The 13,480-nt window shown below is 44.6% G+C and overlaps 1 protein-coding gene across 1 annotated transcript in view; it reads left to right on the top strand.

Moving 5' to 3' along the window:
- The window catches only part of GRK3 (G protein-coupled receptor kinase 3), a 65,906-nt gene that overhangs the window by 22,146 nt on the left and 30,280 nt on the right, over window positions 1–13,480 (top strand). The window contains exons 3-5 of the mRNA XM_064674866.1: window positions 8,934–9,007; window positions 12,254–12,355; window positions 13,225–13,299. Coding sequence (XP_064530936.1) covers window positions 8,934–9,007; window positions 12,254–12,355; window positions 13,225–13,299 — 251 coding nt within the window. The remainder of the gene's footprint in view (window positions 1–8,933; window positions 9,008–12,253; window positions 12,356–13,224; window positions 13,300–13,480) is intronic.

The raw sequence follows: 13,480 nt of genomic DNA, 5'->3' as shown, positions 1-13,480 counted from the left end.
GCTTTGGTGCTAATCATTAGAAAGGAGTTAAAATCTGTTGAGAAAAACATTCTTGCTCTTCCTCTTTGTGCTGGCAATGTGGCAGTGCACTGCACTCCCCGAGCTGCCTAAAAATAACAGGCTGGGAAAAGTGCTTCCCTAGAGCATTATTTAAGCTATTGTTTAATTTAAGCAGAAGATCTATGTGCTGTTGGCATTCTGGACTAATTAAATAGTCCTCTGAGGAAATAACAATGAAGGCAATAAAACTTGGTCGGGAATAAAGAAAAGCACCTGAGTTTTTGGCTGTGAAGGGAGCAGGGATGACTTTTCTTAGCTGTGTCATGAGACTTGTAGCACTGCTATAATTTTGCTTTATTCTGGTACTTTGATGTTAGATAATGTGCAGCCATATAGCAGGGAAAATCGTTACTTGGTGGGTTTTCTGTAAAATCAAGGAGCCAGGTTGTTTGTTCAAGTGGTTTTTCTCTGGGGTTCCGGTTCTGACTTGGCAGCCACCACACAGAAGCAGACACCACCAAAATTAGGAAGTTGCTTTATGAACAAAAAATGACATTTAAAATGCTGTTTAAAGACTGATCTTCTTTCTTGTGCTATTTCTTATTTTCAATACAAGTTGAGACTGGAGCTTGGGTTGTGAACAGTCTGCAGGAGGCTCTCAGGGATCTGTTGAAGCTGTGCTGTCCTTGCACAGTTCTGTGATCAGTGGAAAACAACACAGAACCCAAACCACAAGTAGATGTCGGAAACTGTGTGACTGCAAACCGAAACAGAAACCGTTAATGTGAGACATCTCACAGAGGAGCTGCTCCTTACACCATTCTCTCTGCTTGTATCAAATGGGATGGAATAGTGAAAGAGAGAAAATCCACCCTCAGAGCCTTCTAAAACTCTGCCTGTTCTGCTGTTTTCAGTGTTTTTCACCAAATTAGTGTTAGATTTATGATCTATTTTTTATGTCATAATTTCAGTGTTACTGGAAGCTACATTTCTTTCAAAACCCTCTTATTTTGTGGTAAAATAAAGTGGTGCTTGGCATGAATTACATTGGAGATTGTTTAGAGGGATGTTGATGGAACTCCCACTGTAGATTTTATGTGCATTGTAGTTGTCTGTCTTGATGTCAGGGACAAAGAGTATCCAAAGTCACTATCAAAATGCATGTATTCATCTGGGTTTTTCTTCTGATGATAAATAATTGAGCATTTCTTTGTTGGGCTGCAGCCTGATCCCCTGCCTGCCTTTGTGGGGGGTTGAAGATGCTCGGTTGTGTGATTTCCCAGGGGAGCTGCAGATTAAATCTAAGCTTTAAAATAGGAAAAATATATATCCTATCATCTGGAACGTCACATAATGGATAATTTACATATGCTGGTATATTTGCATTTATATGCAGTGTAGTTCTTGGAAGATTTAAGGCATGGAGAAAAAGTCTTTATCTCAGCAGAGCAGTGCAGTTACACAGTTCTGGGGTTAAATTGTCAAGAATTCCAGGCAGACTGGAAATTTTGAACTGAATCGGTATCATAGGAGAGAAGAAGAGAATATTAACAAATATCACTATAAAGAGAGAGAACAAGTTATAAATTATTTGAATGACATTTCTCTTGGATGTTTCCAGTGAAGCTTCCAGCAAACACACACACACCCCAGGCAGTGGTCCCACTGTGCACCTGTCATAGGTGTGTTTGATTTGCCCCAGGAAGCTCTTAGGTAAACTCATTCCTTTAGGATCAGATGGGCCCTGGGTGGTTGGTTCAGTCCTCCCACAGCTGCAGAGCCAAGCCCTCGGTCTCCTGCAGCAGTGGCTCTCCAGCCTCTTCTCCCAGCTCCGTTTGCCACGGCTTTAAGCTGTGTCAGGGGAGGGTCAGGTTGGATCTCAGGAAAAGGTTCTTCCCCCAGAGGGTGGTCAGGCACTGAACAGGCTCCCCGGGGAATGGTCATGGCCCCAAGGCTGACAGAGCTCCAGGAGCATTTGGACAACGCTCTCAGGAACAGGGTGGGATTGTTGGAGTATCTGTGCAGGACCAGGAGCTGGACTCAATGATCCTTGTGGGTCCTTTCCAGTTCAGGAGCTTCTTTGATTAATACTGTGCCAAAGGTAGTGCTTTTCTCCACTTGTACTCACATGAGCATTCTTAGTCCCTTTCTGGTGGAATATTCTCCTTGTACACCATCACTGTTCATCCACAATCCTGATTTCCACCTCTTCCCACCCAGCAATTCCTCAGTCAATCTGAAACGGTTGCACTCCCATGGAGATTTTATCAGTGTGTCTTGAAACAGTTCACAGACTAATTAAGCATCTGAACACCACTGTGAAATAGGGAAATATTGGTTTTCCATGTCTGTATCATGGCATAATAACAACTTTAATGAGATTTACCTGCATAGCTCTGTATTACTAATAGAGCAGATTCTCTGGGCCTGCCAGTACTGCTTATTCCTCTCAGTGGGATAACTCATCAGTAACAGGAGAACAGCTCAGGAACCAGCAGCAGAGTCAGTAGAATCTAAATTACTGGAGCTATTAAGTGTTCTCACTTTCAGCAGTGCTTTTAAGGGATGGAGCGGTCAGGCAGGCACAGGGCAGAGGAGCTGGAGAGCTCTGGCTATCAGTTATCCCATGCATTCATTTTCAAATGCTGCTATTGTTCCATACCAATATCTGTCCTATAAAAGAGCATAGATATAATACACATGGCAACTCCCTGGGGAATTGGTCTGGGTTTGCAAGGTCTGGCTGGAGAAGAACGTCACTTGGTGCACTGTCAGGAGGTGAGGGATGGACACTGTCAGGCCTCTGAATCCCCAGGCTCCAGAGGGGAGCAGAGCAGGACCCTTGGAGGGCAGCTGGTTCCCTCTGTCCTGGCCCCCTTCCCCGACACCGCTGTAATAACCTGCTCTTACAGGTGTCTGTGGAGATTGGATAGGTGGGGTCAGAAGTCTGCACACCAGTTTCTGAATGTTTCTCGATACTTCTGCCCATAATTTCTGTGATTAAAAGGGGAAGGAGTGTGAAGAGCAGCAGAACCATCTGTTTCTGAGCCTCCAGCTCACAGCAGCTTTCTGAGAGTGCCAAAATGAACTAGAGGAAGCTCAGAAATTCCTGCAGGAAAATCAACTGGACTCTGTCACTGTTGTTTTAGTGGTTTTGCTCCTCTTTACCTAAGTGCTGTGTGTATTTACTAACTGAATACTACTGGCTTTGTGTTTTGATTTTGACCACAGTACAACAGTTCCTTGATGCTCTGGCAGAACAGTTTGGCTCTTTACGTGGTTCAGATACTGAGCAGAACTTCCTAAGGCAAATACTGACATCAGGGGTTTGAGACCACCTTTCTGCTGTGGAATTACTCCATGTCTTCATCAAATGATCCCATTGCCTTGCTCCCCACCAAAAGCCACTCATGGATCTGGGCCCTTTCAGAAGAGCAGAACTGCAGCTCCCAGTGAAGTTCATAGCTTGGAGCATGTCGGAAGGAAAAGTGTGATTTTTCAACAATAAAGGGATATTGGCTTGTGTTATATAAGTAATTTTAAAATGGTGTGTAATGGAAAAATACTGATCAAGAAAATAACAGCTGTCACGTCCTTTGTAGGGTCTGAATATCCTTGTGACGTGGGGAAAGAACAGAGACAACAAATAACAGTCCACCACCATGACGTTTTTAAGCTGCTCCTGCCTGTTAGCTTGCTAATAGCTTGCTGGAGCTGCTAATACTAGTTGCAAAGGGGTGGGAGTTTCTTCTATTTACAAGTGAAGAAAGAAGGAGAGCTCAACTGCTGTGTATTCCTTAATTAGCTTTACTGGAGGAATTTATTCGTGTGCTTTGCAATAACTGATTGATTGAAATGAAATGCTTCAGTTCTGTCTTTAGTGGTCCTTAAAAGTTAAAATGTTTTTATATACCTTTTTTTAGTGCTATTAGACCATCTTTTTCTTATATATAACCCTAATTTTTCTTTCACCTTTGATATGTTGAATGCCTTTGATACTCGACTTTAGTTGACTGGAATCTGCATGTTCAATCAGGCCTTTGAGGTTTGACACAGAATTTGTGCATACTCCTCCATTGTGTCCCAAACATCCATGCTGGAGAAGCGGTTCAGCTCTCCTCCTCCTCTCCCTGCAGGACTTTAAGGCATTCACAGGTCTGGCAATATGGGAAGAGGGCTGCCCAAGCTTGAACAAGTGTTAATGATTTCCTTGGGTGAAAAGCTATTGGAAAATATGCCTGAAAATAAGGATTTTCTTTGACAACACTTAAAACCTTTTAGCCAAAGCTTATTTTCATATAATGATTTCTAGACGTCATTAAACAAGCTACCTGGCAACTTGCAGACTAATTTTGAGCTCAATTTGATTCTGTTCTGGGGAAATTGTTCTGTGCTCCCTCACCATTGGATGCATATCCTCTCATGAAATACAGTTTGTTCTATCCTGCTTTGTATGCACAGGAATATGTTTCAGTCTGTTATGATGTATTATTTTTAATGTAAAGTGAATGAACATTAGGCTCTATTAGCAAAGAATAGATTAGGGAAAGAAAAGTAGTGGAATCTGTGGTGCCTTCTGGGCTGTGAGGATTTTTGTGGCTTTGGTCCTTGCCAAAGCACGATTCCTATGCAGTTTGCCCTGGTAATAGCAAGTCTCTTTGTTCCTGAAGAAGGAAATGGATGGTTCTCTCTATTCTGGAGCACTTAGTGGTGTTAATAACCCTGTGCTGTGGTAGCTGAGTATGTGTTCAGTACGGGGCAGGATCTGAACTTGATTGGGTGTTCTGTGACAGCTGCAGCCTGGCTGGAATTACAGTTTTCACATGATTTAATAGTAGACCTCTCCCCCTAATGTTTGTGTCTATGACCCAGACCTGTTACTGTGACTGACAGGTCTGTTACTTCAGCCCTGTAAGATCAGGAGAGGTCTTTGAGGGACTTGGGTCAGAGACCTTTAAGCGCCCGGAGCAGGGACAAGCCCCGTGTTGCACACTTTGCAGAGCACCAGCCACATTCCTGATTGGCTTGTGCTGAAACTTTTCCTGCCTGGAGCCGGAGCCTTTGGCTGCAGTGCCGGGAAACGAGCCCGTCTCTGGTGCAGATGTCACTACTTCTTTGTTTGTCATGATTCCGTATTTATACACAGCACGTTTCGTTAGGATTTGGAAACAGCTTGGTATTTTTGTTCTCTAATTTGCTATTTTGCCTACTAGAAAGAGTCTACATCAGCATTTTGGACCACGTTCAGGCCTGCTGTAAATAGATGCAGCTTCCTTTCAATCAGTGACATTGTGAACACTTGTATTGGGGCTAAATGTGGCTATTTTTAGCTCTGCTCTCTCACCTAGTCACTCCTGTTTGCTTTAATAAGATTTTTATTTACTCCTGTTAACAGGTTATTTGAATCAGATACTCATAAAATTCCAGCTCGAACTAGATAAGTCATTTTCTCCAAGTGTTTTATGATGGAGTTCCTCATTATTATTTTATTTTGTTTATTATTCCATGCTCTCAGCTAATTGGTATTCTGGTGGAGATGGAGAGGTGGTGTTGTGGATGCAGGCGACCTTTAGACTGCTGGAGGAGGCAGATGCAGTGCTGGCTCTCCTGGCTGCTGTCCTGGGGGATGTTGGCAGAGCCATTCCCAGCTGACAGGGGCTCCATGCCTGCCCATCCTGCTGACCAGGCAATCCTGCTGCCATGGCACTGGGAGCAGGGCAGGAAAATGCCAGGGAACTGTGAATTGAGAAGGTAGCTTTAATCCCAGCCAGTGGCCCTGGTGAGGCCACATCTGCAGTGTCGGATTCAGTTCTGGTCTCCACAGTTTAAGAAAGACAAGGAGCTGCTAGAGAGTGTCCAGTGGAGACCATGAAAATGATTTGGAGTCTGGAGCATCTCCCTTATGAGGAGAGACTGTGGGAGCTGGGGCTGGTTAGTCTGGAGGAGACTGAGAGGGGATCCCATCAATCCATAGAAATATCTCCAAGGGGTGTGAGGATGGTGCCAGACTCTGTTCAGTGGTGCCAGTGACAGGACAAGGAGCAATGGCCATAAACTAAAACAAGAAATTCCACCCCAACCTGAGGAAGAACTACTGTCCATGGAGGGTGGCAGAGCTCTGGAACAGCTGCCCAGGGAGGCTATGGAGTCTCCTCTCTGGAGACATTCCTAACCCACCTGGACACATTCCTATGTTGCCTGCTCCAAGTGTCCCTGCCTTGGCAGAGGGGTTGGACTGAATGATCTACAGAGGTCCCTTCCAACTCCAACAGTTCTGGGATTCTCTGAAAGGGCAGTGTTTCTTTATTAAAACTGTAAGAATAGGGCTCTACACTGGGGAATTTATTTATTTTTTTAAAAGGCTCTGCTAGCAAACAGGTGGCTTTAAATAAGCTTGTGAAAAGGACCTCATCTGGTTGGAGATCAGCTCTGGGAATACCCGGTTACAGGTGAGGTGTCTCACCTGGATCTGCTCTCCTCACCCCCTCCCTACCTGCTCGTGAGCATCTGCTGAAGACTGAGCTGCAAACCTCAAGAGTGGCCTTTACCCCTCCTTTAAAGACATTTTACCTGGTAATTAGTCTTAGTGCAATTTGTGGCATTTGGCAAATTTAACCTAAGATTGTCTGTACCAAGATAATGGGAAAAATAGTTGTCCAGAGGCTGGGAAGGAGGAGGCTGGGAGCTGGGTGCTACCTTGCACTGTGTATGTATTATTGATATCATCCATCACTTTGTTACCAGAGAAAGCTTTGAAAAAATATTTTTCTTTTCCCTTAACAACCAGTGATCTGGTTGTTGCAGAAATTATATAGTTATAGCAGAAGGAATCTTTAAAGCCAAAGCTGTCAGCATCTTTATTTCATAAATAATTGCTGGTTCTTTTTAGCTGTTACTTAACGCTATCATTTTATTAATTCCTGCTTTCTGTTCCTGGGCTTATTTTTCTGTGTGTCGTTAACTGTGCTTATTGTGCTCTTCGTCAGTTCTCCCTGAACTTCTTAAAACTCCTGTCACTTACTCAATGCTGCATCTGTCACTTCGTTTTGCCATTATCCGAGAGCTGCAGTTTCTGGCTGATCGTTTTTCACTCAATCCAAGAGCAGCAGTAAAGGAGATTTCCTTTGTGCTGCAAGGGAAGTGCAGGATCTGTTGACAGAATGGGAGGTCGAAACAGAAACAATTCCAGTCCGGAGAACATTAAGCTCTAATCGGATTTGTTTGAATCATAGAATGGTTTGGGTGGGAAGGGACCTGAAAGCTCATTTAGCTCAACCCCCTGCCACGGGCAGGGACACCTTCCACTAGCCCAGGTTGCTCCAAGCCCTGTCCAACCTGGCCTTGGACACTTCCAGGGATGGGACAGCCACAGCTTCTCTGGGCACCCTGTGCCAGGGCCTCAGCACCCTCACAGGGAAGAATTTCTTCCCTGTATCTCACCTAAATTTCCCCCCTTTCAGTCTGAAACCTTGTTCTGTCAGTCCAGTTCCTGATGCAGAGTACCTCTCCCACTTCCTCGTAGACCCCGTCTGATACTGAAAGGTGCTGTGACATCTCCACACATCCTTCTCTTCTCCAGGCTGAAGATTCCCAGTTCTCTCAGCCTGTAAATTTTGGGAATATCTGCTTTTTTACATGGCACTGCAGTGCCAAAGGGCCCCAGGGAGGAGCAGAGTGTATCCCACGGCAGCATAAGCCTCTGATTGTTCCCCGTGCCCTGGGCTTGGGAACCTTTTCTTTCTCTGCCATAATTAAATTAAAAAAGTTTGGAAAATACTAAGCGGGGCTGGAATGTTTGGCGTGGCATTGTTGGAAATGTGTGTTGGTATATTTTCACACTCCTCCCACAGTTGTCTTTGTGGTTTGTTGTTGTGTTTTTTTTGTTGTTTGTGGGTTTTTTTGGTCCCCAGCCAGGAGCTGGGACCACGCCAGGGATTTTTCTTTCAGTGCATTCAGCGCTGTCTGTGCCACTCTTCAGTCTCTTAATTACCCGGCTGCAATCTTCTTCGGTTCATTGTCCAAGGAAAGTTCAGTCCATTCAGCAGGATTCTGCTCCGTGCCGCCGCTGGTTCCATCATGTGTGAAATAAGGAGTTTGTTTCAGGTCCCTAAGTGGCACGTTTTGTCCTCAAAACCAGGTCCATGCCACGCAGGCTGGCAAGGAGGGGTGTGCTCAGTGGAGGGGCACGGTCTGGATGGGGAGATGGGCAACTTTGGGTGGATTTGGTGGGTTTTGGCAGTGATGGGGACGTTTGTGACTTCACCCAGTTCTCAGCCCACCCCTGTGACACAGATCCCTGTGTGAAGTACCAGGGTAGCAGGTGCCAGCTCAGAGGCATGGAAAGATGGTGCTTCCATGGGATGAAGGTTGTGACTGCATTAAAATGCTCATAATGGAAGATCCTCATCATCTGGCTGCTGGGGTCAGGCTCTAAATTACTTGCAAAGGAATTGTAAAAACTCTGGTGTAATTTATTGTGCAATAAAACCCCATTAGAGGTAACATGAACCGGTAATTCTGAAATGGGAATGCAAAAGAGGCTGTGTTTTATCAATAAAATTTAGGTAAATCTATTCCAGAAAACCCCAAACATGAATAATGTCTTGTTTTCAGTGGGGGGAAAAAAAGGAAGAAAATGTGGTCTGTGAAGAGGAATGGGATATTTTGGTGCGTTATGGAAGTGCCTCATAAAATCCTCAGCACGTAGGAGTGGGAATGGGCTTAATACACCTGTGGGAGGTGAGGGAGGCTTGGGATCCCTTTGTGATGGGAATGAAGAGCTGCCTGGTAATCAGCATCCTAAACCTTGGCAAGTGGGGATGCTCACACAGGTATTTACAGCCCGTGATGGTACCTGGGTGGTTTTGTGTGCCTTTTTACAAGTCATCATCGTAATGAGACAGTTTTTCTGATCTTTCTGTTTTTCTTTCCAGGATTTTTGCTCTTTAAAGACTATTGCATGAATGAGATTGATGAAGCTGTCCCCCAGCTGAAGTTTTATGAAGAGGTGAGTGGCCAGTGAGGGAGGTTTGGGGCTCTGCAGGGAGCAAGGCTGAGGAAGGCTGTCCTGCTCCTCCTCGGGCAGGGAATACTGAGAGGGAAGGAGGGGGTCCATGTGTAGCAGTGTGAATATTTAATCAACTTGCTGATTTGGTATAGGGCTCTTAAAAAGTATTTCAAGTAGCATAGATGGGATTTGCCCATTTTTTTTGAGCAGCTGCATGGGCTGGTAGGAAAGGAGCTGGGAGAGTTGTCGGAGTTGGGATGACACTCTCAAACCCTTCAGGCCTTTCCCTAACGTCCTTTTACCTGTAGAAAAGCCAACAGAGTGCAGCTGGGGTGTCATGGCATGGTGGGAGGGAGATAGGAAGAAAGCTGCTGCTGGAACAGGCTCCTCAGGGAAGTGGTCACAGCACCAAGCCTGACAGAGTTCCAGAAGTGTTTGGATGATACTCTTGGGGATGGTCCTGTGCAGGGCCAGGAGTTGGACTCGATGATCTTTGTGGGTCCCTTCCAACTCAGCATATCCTGTGATTCTGTGAGATGTTTTGGGAGTTGCTGTGGCAGAGCTGCACAGGGGTAAGAGGATCCTCCAACGGGGGACACAAGAGGTGGCTTTAGATCCATGAGTTGTACTCCCTTGTCATGAGATACTCAGTGAAGGAGCTGACAGGCACCATGCCCAGGGCACATCCCAAAGGACCAGTAATTCCAAGGAACATGCCGTGTCCTTCCCCAGCCGCCACTGCTGCACGGCCTGAGCCCCATCCCTCCATTCATTCACTCCCTGTTCCATTTGTGACACTAAACCCACAGTTAATCCCCTCCCAGGTGCTGGTTTCAGTGCAGACATGCACATGCCTGATTGCTCAGGGTTAATTAGAGCTGCTCCCTGGGATAGCTCTGTCTGCCTTACTCTGAGCTGATCATTTAAATGTTTTTGTGCCAGTGGGCTCCAAGCACAAATGGCTGGGATCAGTTTGCAGATCAGTCCTCCATGATACACTGTCCCCCACTCAGATCAGATACCTGCTGTCAATAATGGATCTTTTCCTATCATTTCCATCTTTTTATGCACTGACGATGTCACTGTCATAAGTAATCCAAAAAGGCCTGTTGTACCAGATTGTTTAGCAAGATATTTTTAGCTCCCTCTTTATCTCTGAAACAATTCAAAATTATATTTTTAGGTTATTAGCAAAGTGTTGCCTCAAAAGAATTTCAGTGCTTTGTCATGTACTTCTGGAAAAATCCCATTAAGGATATTTAAAGAGAGGCTCATTGTGTTTTCCTCTGTGACATACCGGATCCAGGAGCTTTTCCTTTTTTTATATATTTGATTTACTTGCTGCATTTATTACATGTAGAATAATTTGAGTGCATTGCTACATTAAAAATTGCTGGATGCAGAAGAGCTCCGTACTCCAGGGATTTCATATCACTGCAGCTGGAGTCACGATCAGGCATTTAACGGGATGAGTGATTCATCCTGATCGGTTTCAAAAGGAAAAGAAAAGGAATTTTAAAAAAAAGGGGGAAAGGAAACGGGAAAAAAAAGGAGAAGAAAAAAAAAGTGCTTCTAGGTGCTTGAAAACAAATGAATTCTGATTCCAGTTTTTGAGGAGATCCTTTGTCAGCTCCTTTTCCAGAGGAGAGCTGCAGGTTGCCAGGGTATCTGATGACATTCCCTTCTCTCCAGATCAGGAGTGGAAGCTGTGCTGGCAGGGACAGGGTGTGTTAGAAGTGGGACACTCAGCTCTTCCTGCTGTGGATTTTTTGTAACGTTGTCTTTAATAAACATGTAAAATTCGCTCCTGACGATGTCAGGGGTGTGTTGGGCGTGATCACAGAGAGGTGTCTGATCTCATCACCTGTGTGATGAGCTGTGTCAGGCAGCCTGTGGGGGGATGTTCTCCCAGCCAGGATGGGAGATCACTGGTGAGGACATTTGTTACCTGCTGTCCCACTCTCCAAACCTTTACAAAACAAAGGGTTTCTTCATTAAGAATCTCACCGTAAGGGGAGGTGGGAAATGGTGACTGGGTCCAGCATGGCTGGGGGGCTGCCATGAGAGCCCTCAGCACTGGGTGCAGAGTTGAGAGCTTTAACAACCAAATACTGAGGGGCAGGAGCTTGTGTTCAAGGAAGACAATCAGATATAGATCAGGCTTCCTCCTATACTTCTAATTATTTTGTGTCATTGCATTAATTAAAAGTGTTTCTTGAGCAAAGACATTTTTGAATCACTTTAATTATAAGTTGGTATCAAGAGGGAAGAAGCACAGATGGCAAATCGGGGTGGAACTGGGGCCTTATCGTATCAGCAAACAAGAGGAGTACGGCCAGGAAGATACTGAATTTAATTAATGTTCCACCTTCAAAGATGGGTTGGTCCCAGTTTGTCTCTCAATAACTGTACTCTATGATCTTGGATGTCTTTTCCAACCTAAATGTTTCTGGGATTCTGTGGTGTGGAGCAAATCTGCACAAGGACGTTTGTTTGGATCCCAGAACCTCAGATGGCGATGCTGGGAGCGTCCAGCAAGTCAGAGCTGCGTCCTGTCCCTAAAGATCTTGCATGGTTCTTATGTTCTGTCAGTCCTGGAAGAACTCTTTCCCTAAATATGCTCCTAAGGGCTCTTGGACTTGGTGAACTTTTTGTTCTGGAACTGGTTGTTAGGTTTTGTTCTGTAAATGAACCATGAGGGATTTCTGTTGTTTCACCTGGAACACACTGATCTCCTAGAGCACACCTGAGGAAACTTGATATATTTTGTGAAACTGTGTTTTAGCCACCTTTAGGGTTCAAATTCACCATGTAGCTGAACTATGTGAACATTCTGAAATGTGCCTTATATATTCGTTCTTGGACATTGTACCCACTGTGCTGTGATCATAGAATCAGGGAATTGCTTGGGTTGGAAAAGCCCTCTCAGACCATTGAGTCCAGCTGTTTCCTCAGCACTGCCAAGGCCACCACTGAACATGTCCCCCAAGTGCCACATCCACATATCTGTTAAATCTCTCCAGGGATGGCGACTCCACCATTCCCTGGGGCAGCTGTGCCAGGGCTGGAAAATTCCAAGCTAGAAGGGAAGTCTCAGATCAGCTGTAACTGTGGTGTTGCAGGTGGTTTTCCTTTAAGTGTTAATTAAGAAAATAATAAAGCAAAATAAAGCTTTTTTTTTTTTTTTTGCCAAATGACTGAAAAATCATTGGAAGTTGTCTGATGCTCCCTGTCCCCTTTCTGCAGATCAAGGAGTACGAGAAGCTGGACTCAGAGGAGGAGCGGCTGTCCCGCAGCCGGCAGATCTACGACACCTACATCATGAAGGAGCTGCTGTCCTGTTCCCACGTGTGTATCCTCCCAGTTCCCCCTGCCCAGGGTACCCTGACAGCAGGGATCATGCAACAGATCTGCTGTTTCACTCACAGTGTTGCTGAAGGAATCGTTACAAATACTTGCAGAGCTCTGGATTTCTGTTTGAAATCTCGGCTCTGGCTTTGGCTGAGTTCAGCTTGTTGCTTTTGTTTTTTTAATTGCAGTACTGAGGTGTAAAGATTGGCAGGATGGGCCCGTTTTTATTGAACTGTTTATTAGTGGTACACAAAGGAAGTATCAGGAGATTTATCTCATTTATATTTCTTCAAAGGAAATCTCTGTTTTAAAATAAGATTAGATGAGTGCCAGGTGTGTGTGTGCCACGTTGTGGCAGATGCAGCTTGGTTAAAGTCACTGAAAATACGCATTTTCTCCAGCTGAAATTTTGGCCCATTGATGTGTCTTTAACAGTTTCATTTACTCTTATTTGAAAGAAGAATTTCCAAGGTGGTGTGTCCTGGTGGATTGTTTCCTTGGGTGAAGGGTTTAAGCATTTTTTTCATCAAAACCGCATTATTTTATTAGTAAAAAGTCCACATCTGCTTCTGGCTCTGGAGCTGTCCCTGTAAATGGGATTTTTTATGGTTTTCTAAAAGGAGCATTATCTCGCCCTCCTCCTCATCTTCCCTTCTCCTGCCTTCCTGCTTTAGAATAATTATATTACTGGATCATTCTGCATGTTTCACACCAATATTCACTGTAATATACCTGGGGGAGGCCGTATTGTTTCATTCTGGGGTCGGTGGTTTTCCATATGAGGAAAAGAACAACAGTGCTGTGACCTGAAATGAAACTCCTGACGTCTCCAACTGTTTGAAATCTTTCTTTTTCTCTTCCAAAAGCCTTTCTCAAAACAAGCTGTAGATCATGTGCAAACACATTTAGCCAAGAAACAAGTGCCAGCCAACCTTTTTCAGGTGAGCTTTCACAGTGTGAATGTTCAGCTTCAGTTCTCTGACAGTAAGTGACTTTGTACATATTATTTTAGGAGACAGAATAAATGGGATTGGTATGTATTCTGAGCTGTACTAGTGGGATTGAAATGCTTTTCTAAGTCAAAATTACAAATTACTCTTCTTATCTATAATATTTTTAAGC

This window comes from Pseudopipra pipra, chromosome 18, assembly GCF_036250125.1.
Source record: "Pseudopipra pipra isolate bDixPip1 chromosome 18, bDixPip1.hap1, whole genome shotgun sequence".
In the NCBI taxonomy this organism is placed as follows: domain Eukaryota; kingdom Metazoa; phylum Chordata; class Aves; order Passeriformes; family Pipridae; genus Pseudopipra; species Pseudopipra pipra.
This window is presented reverse-complemented; position numbering and strand designations above follow the sequence as displayed.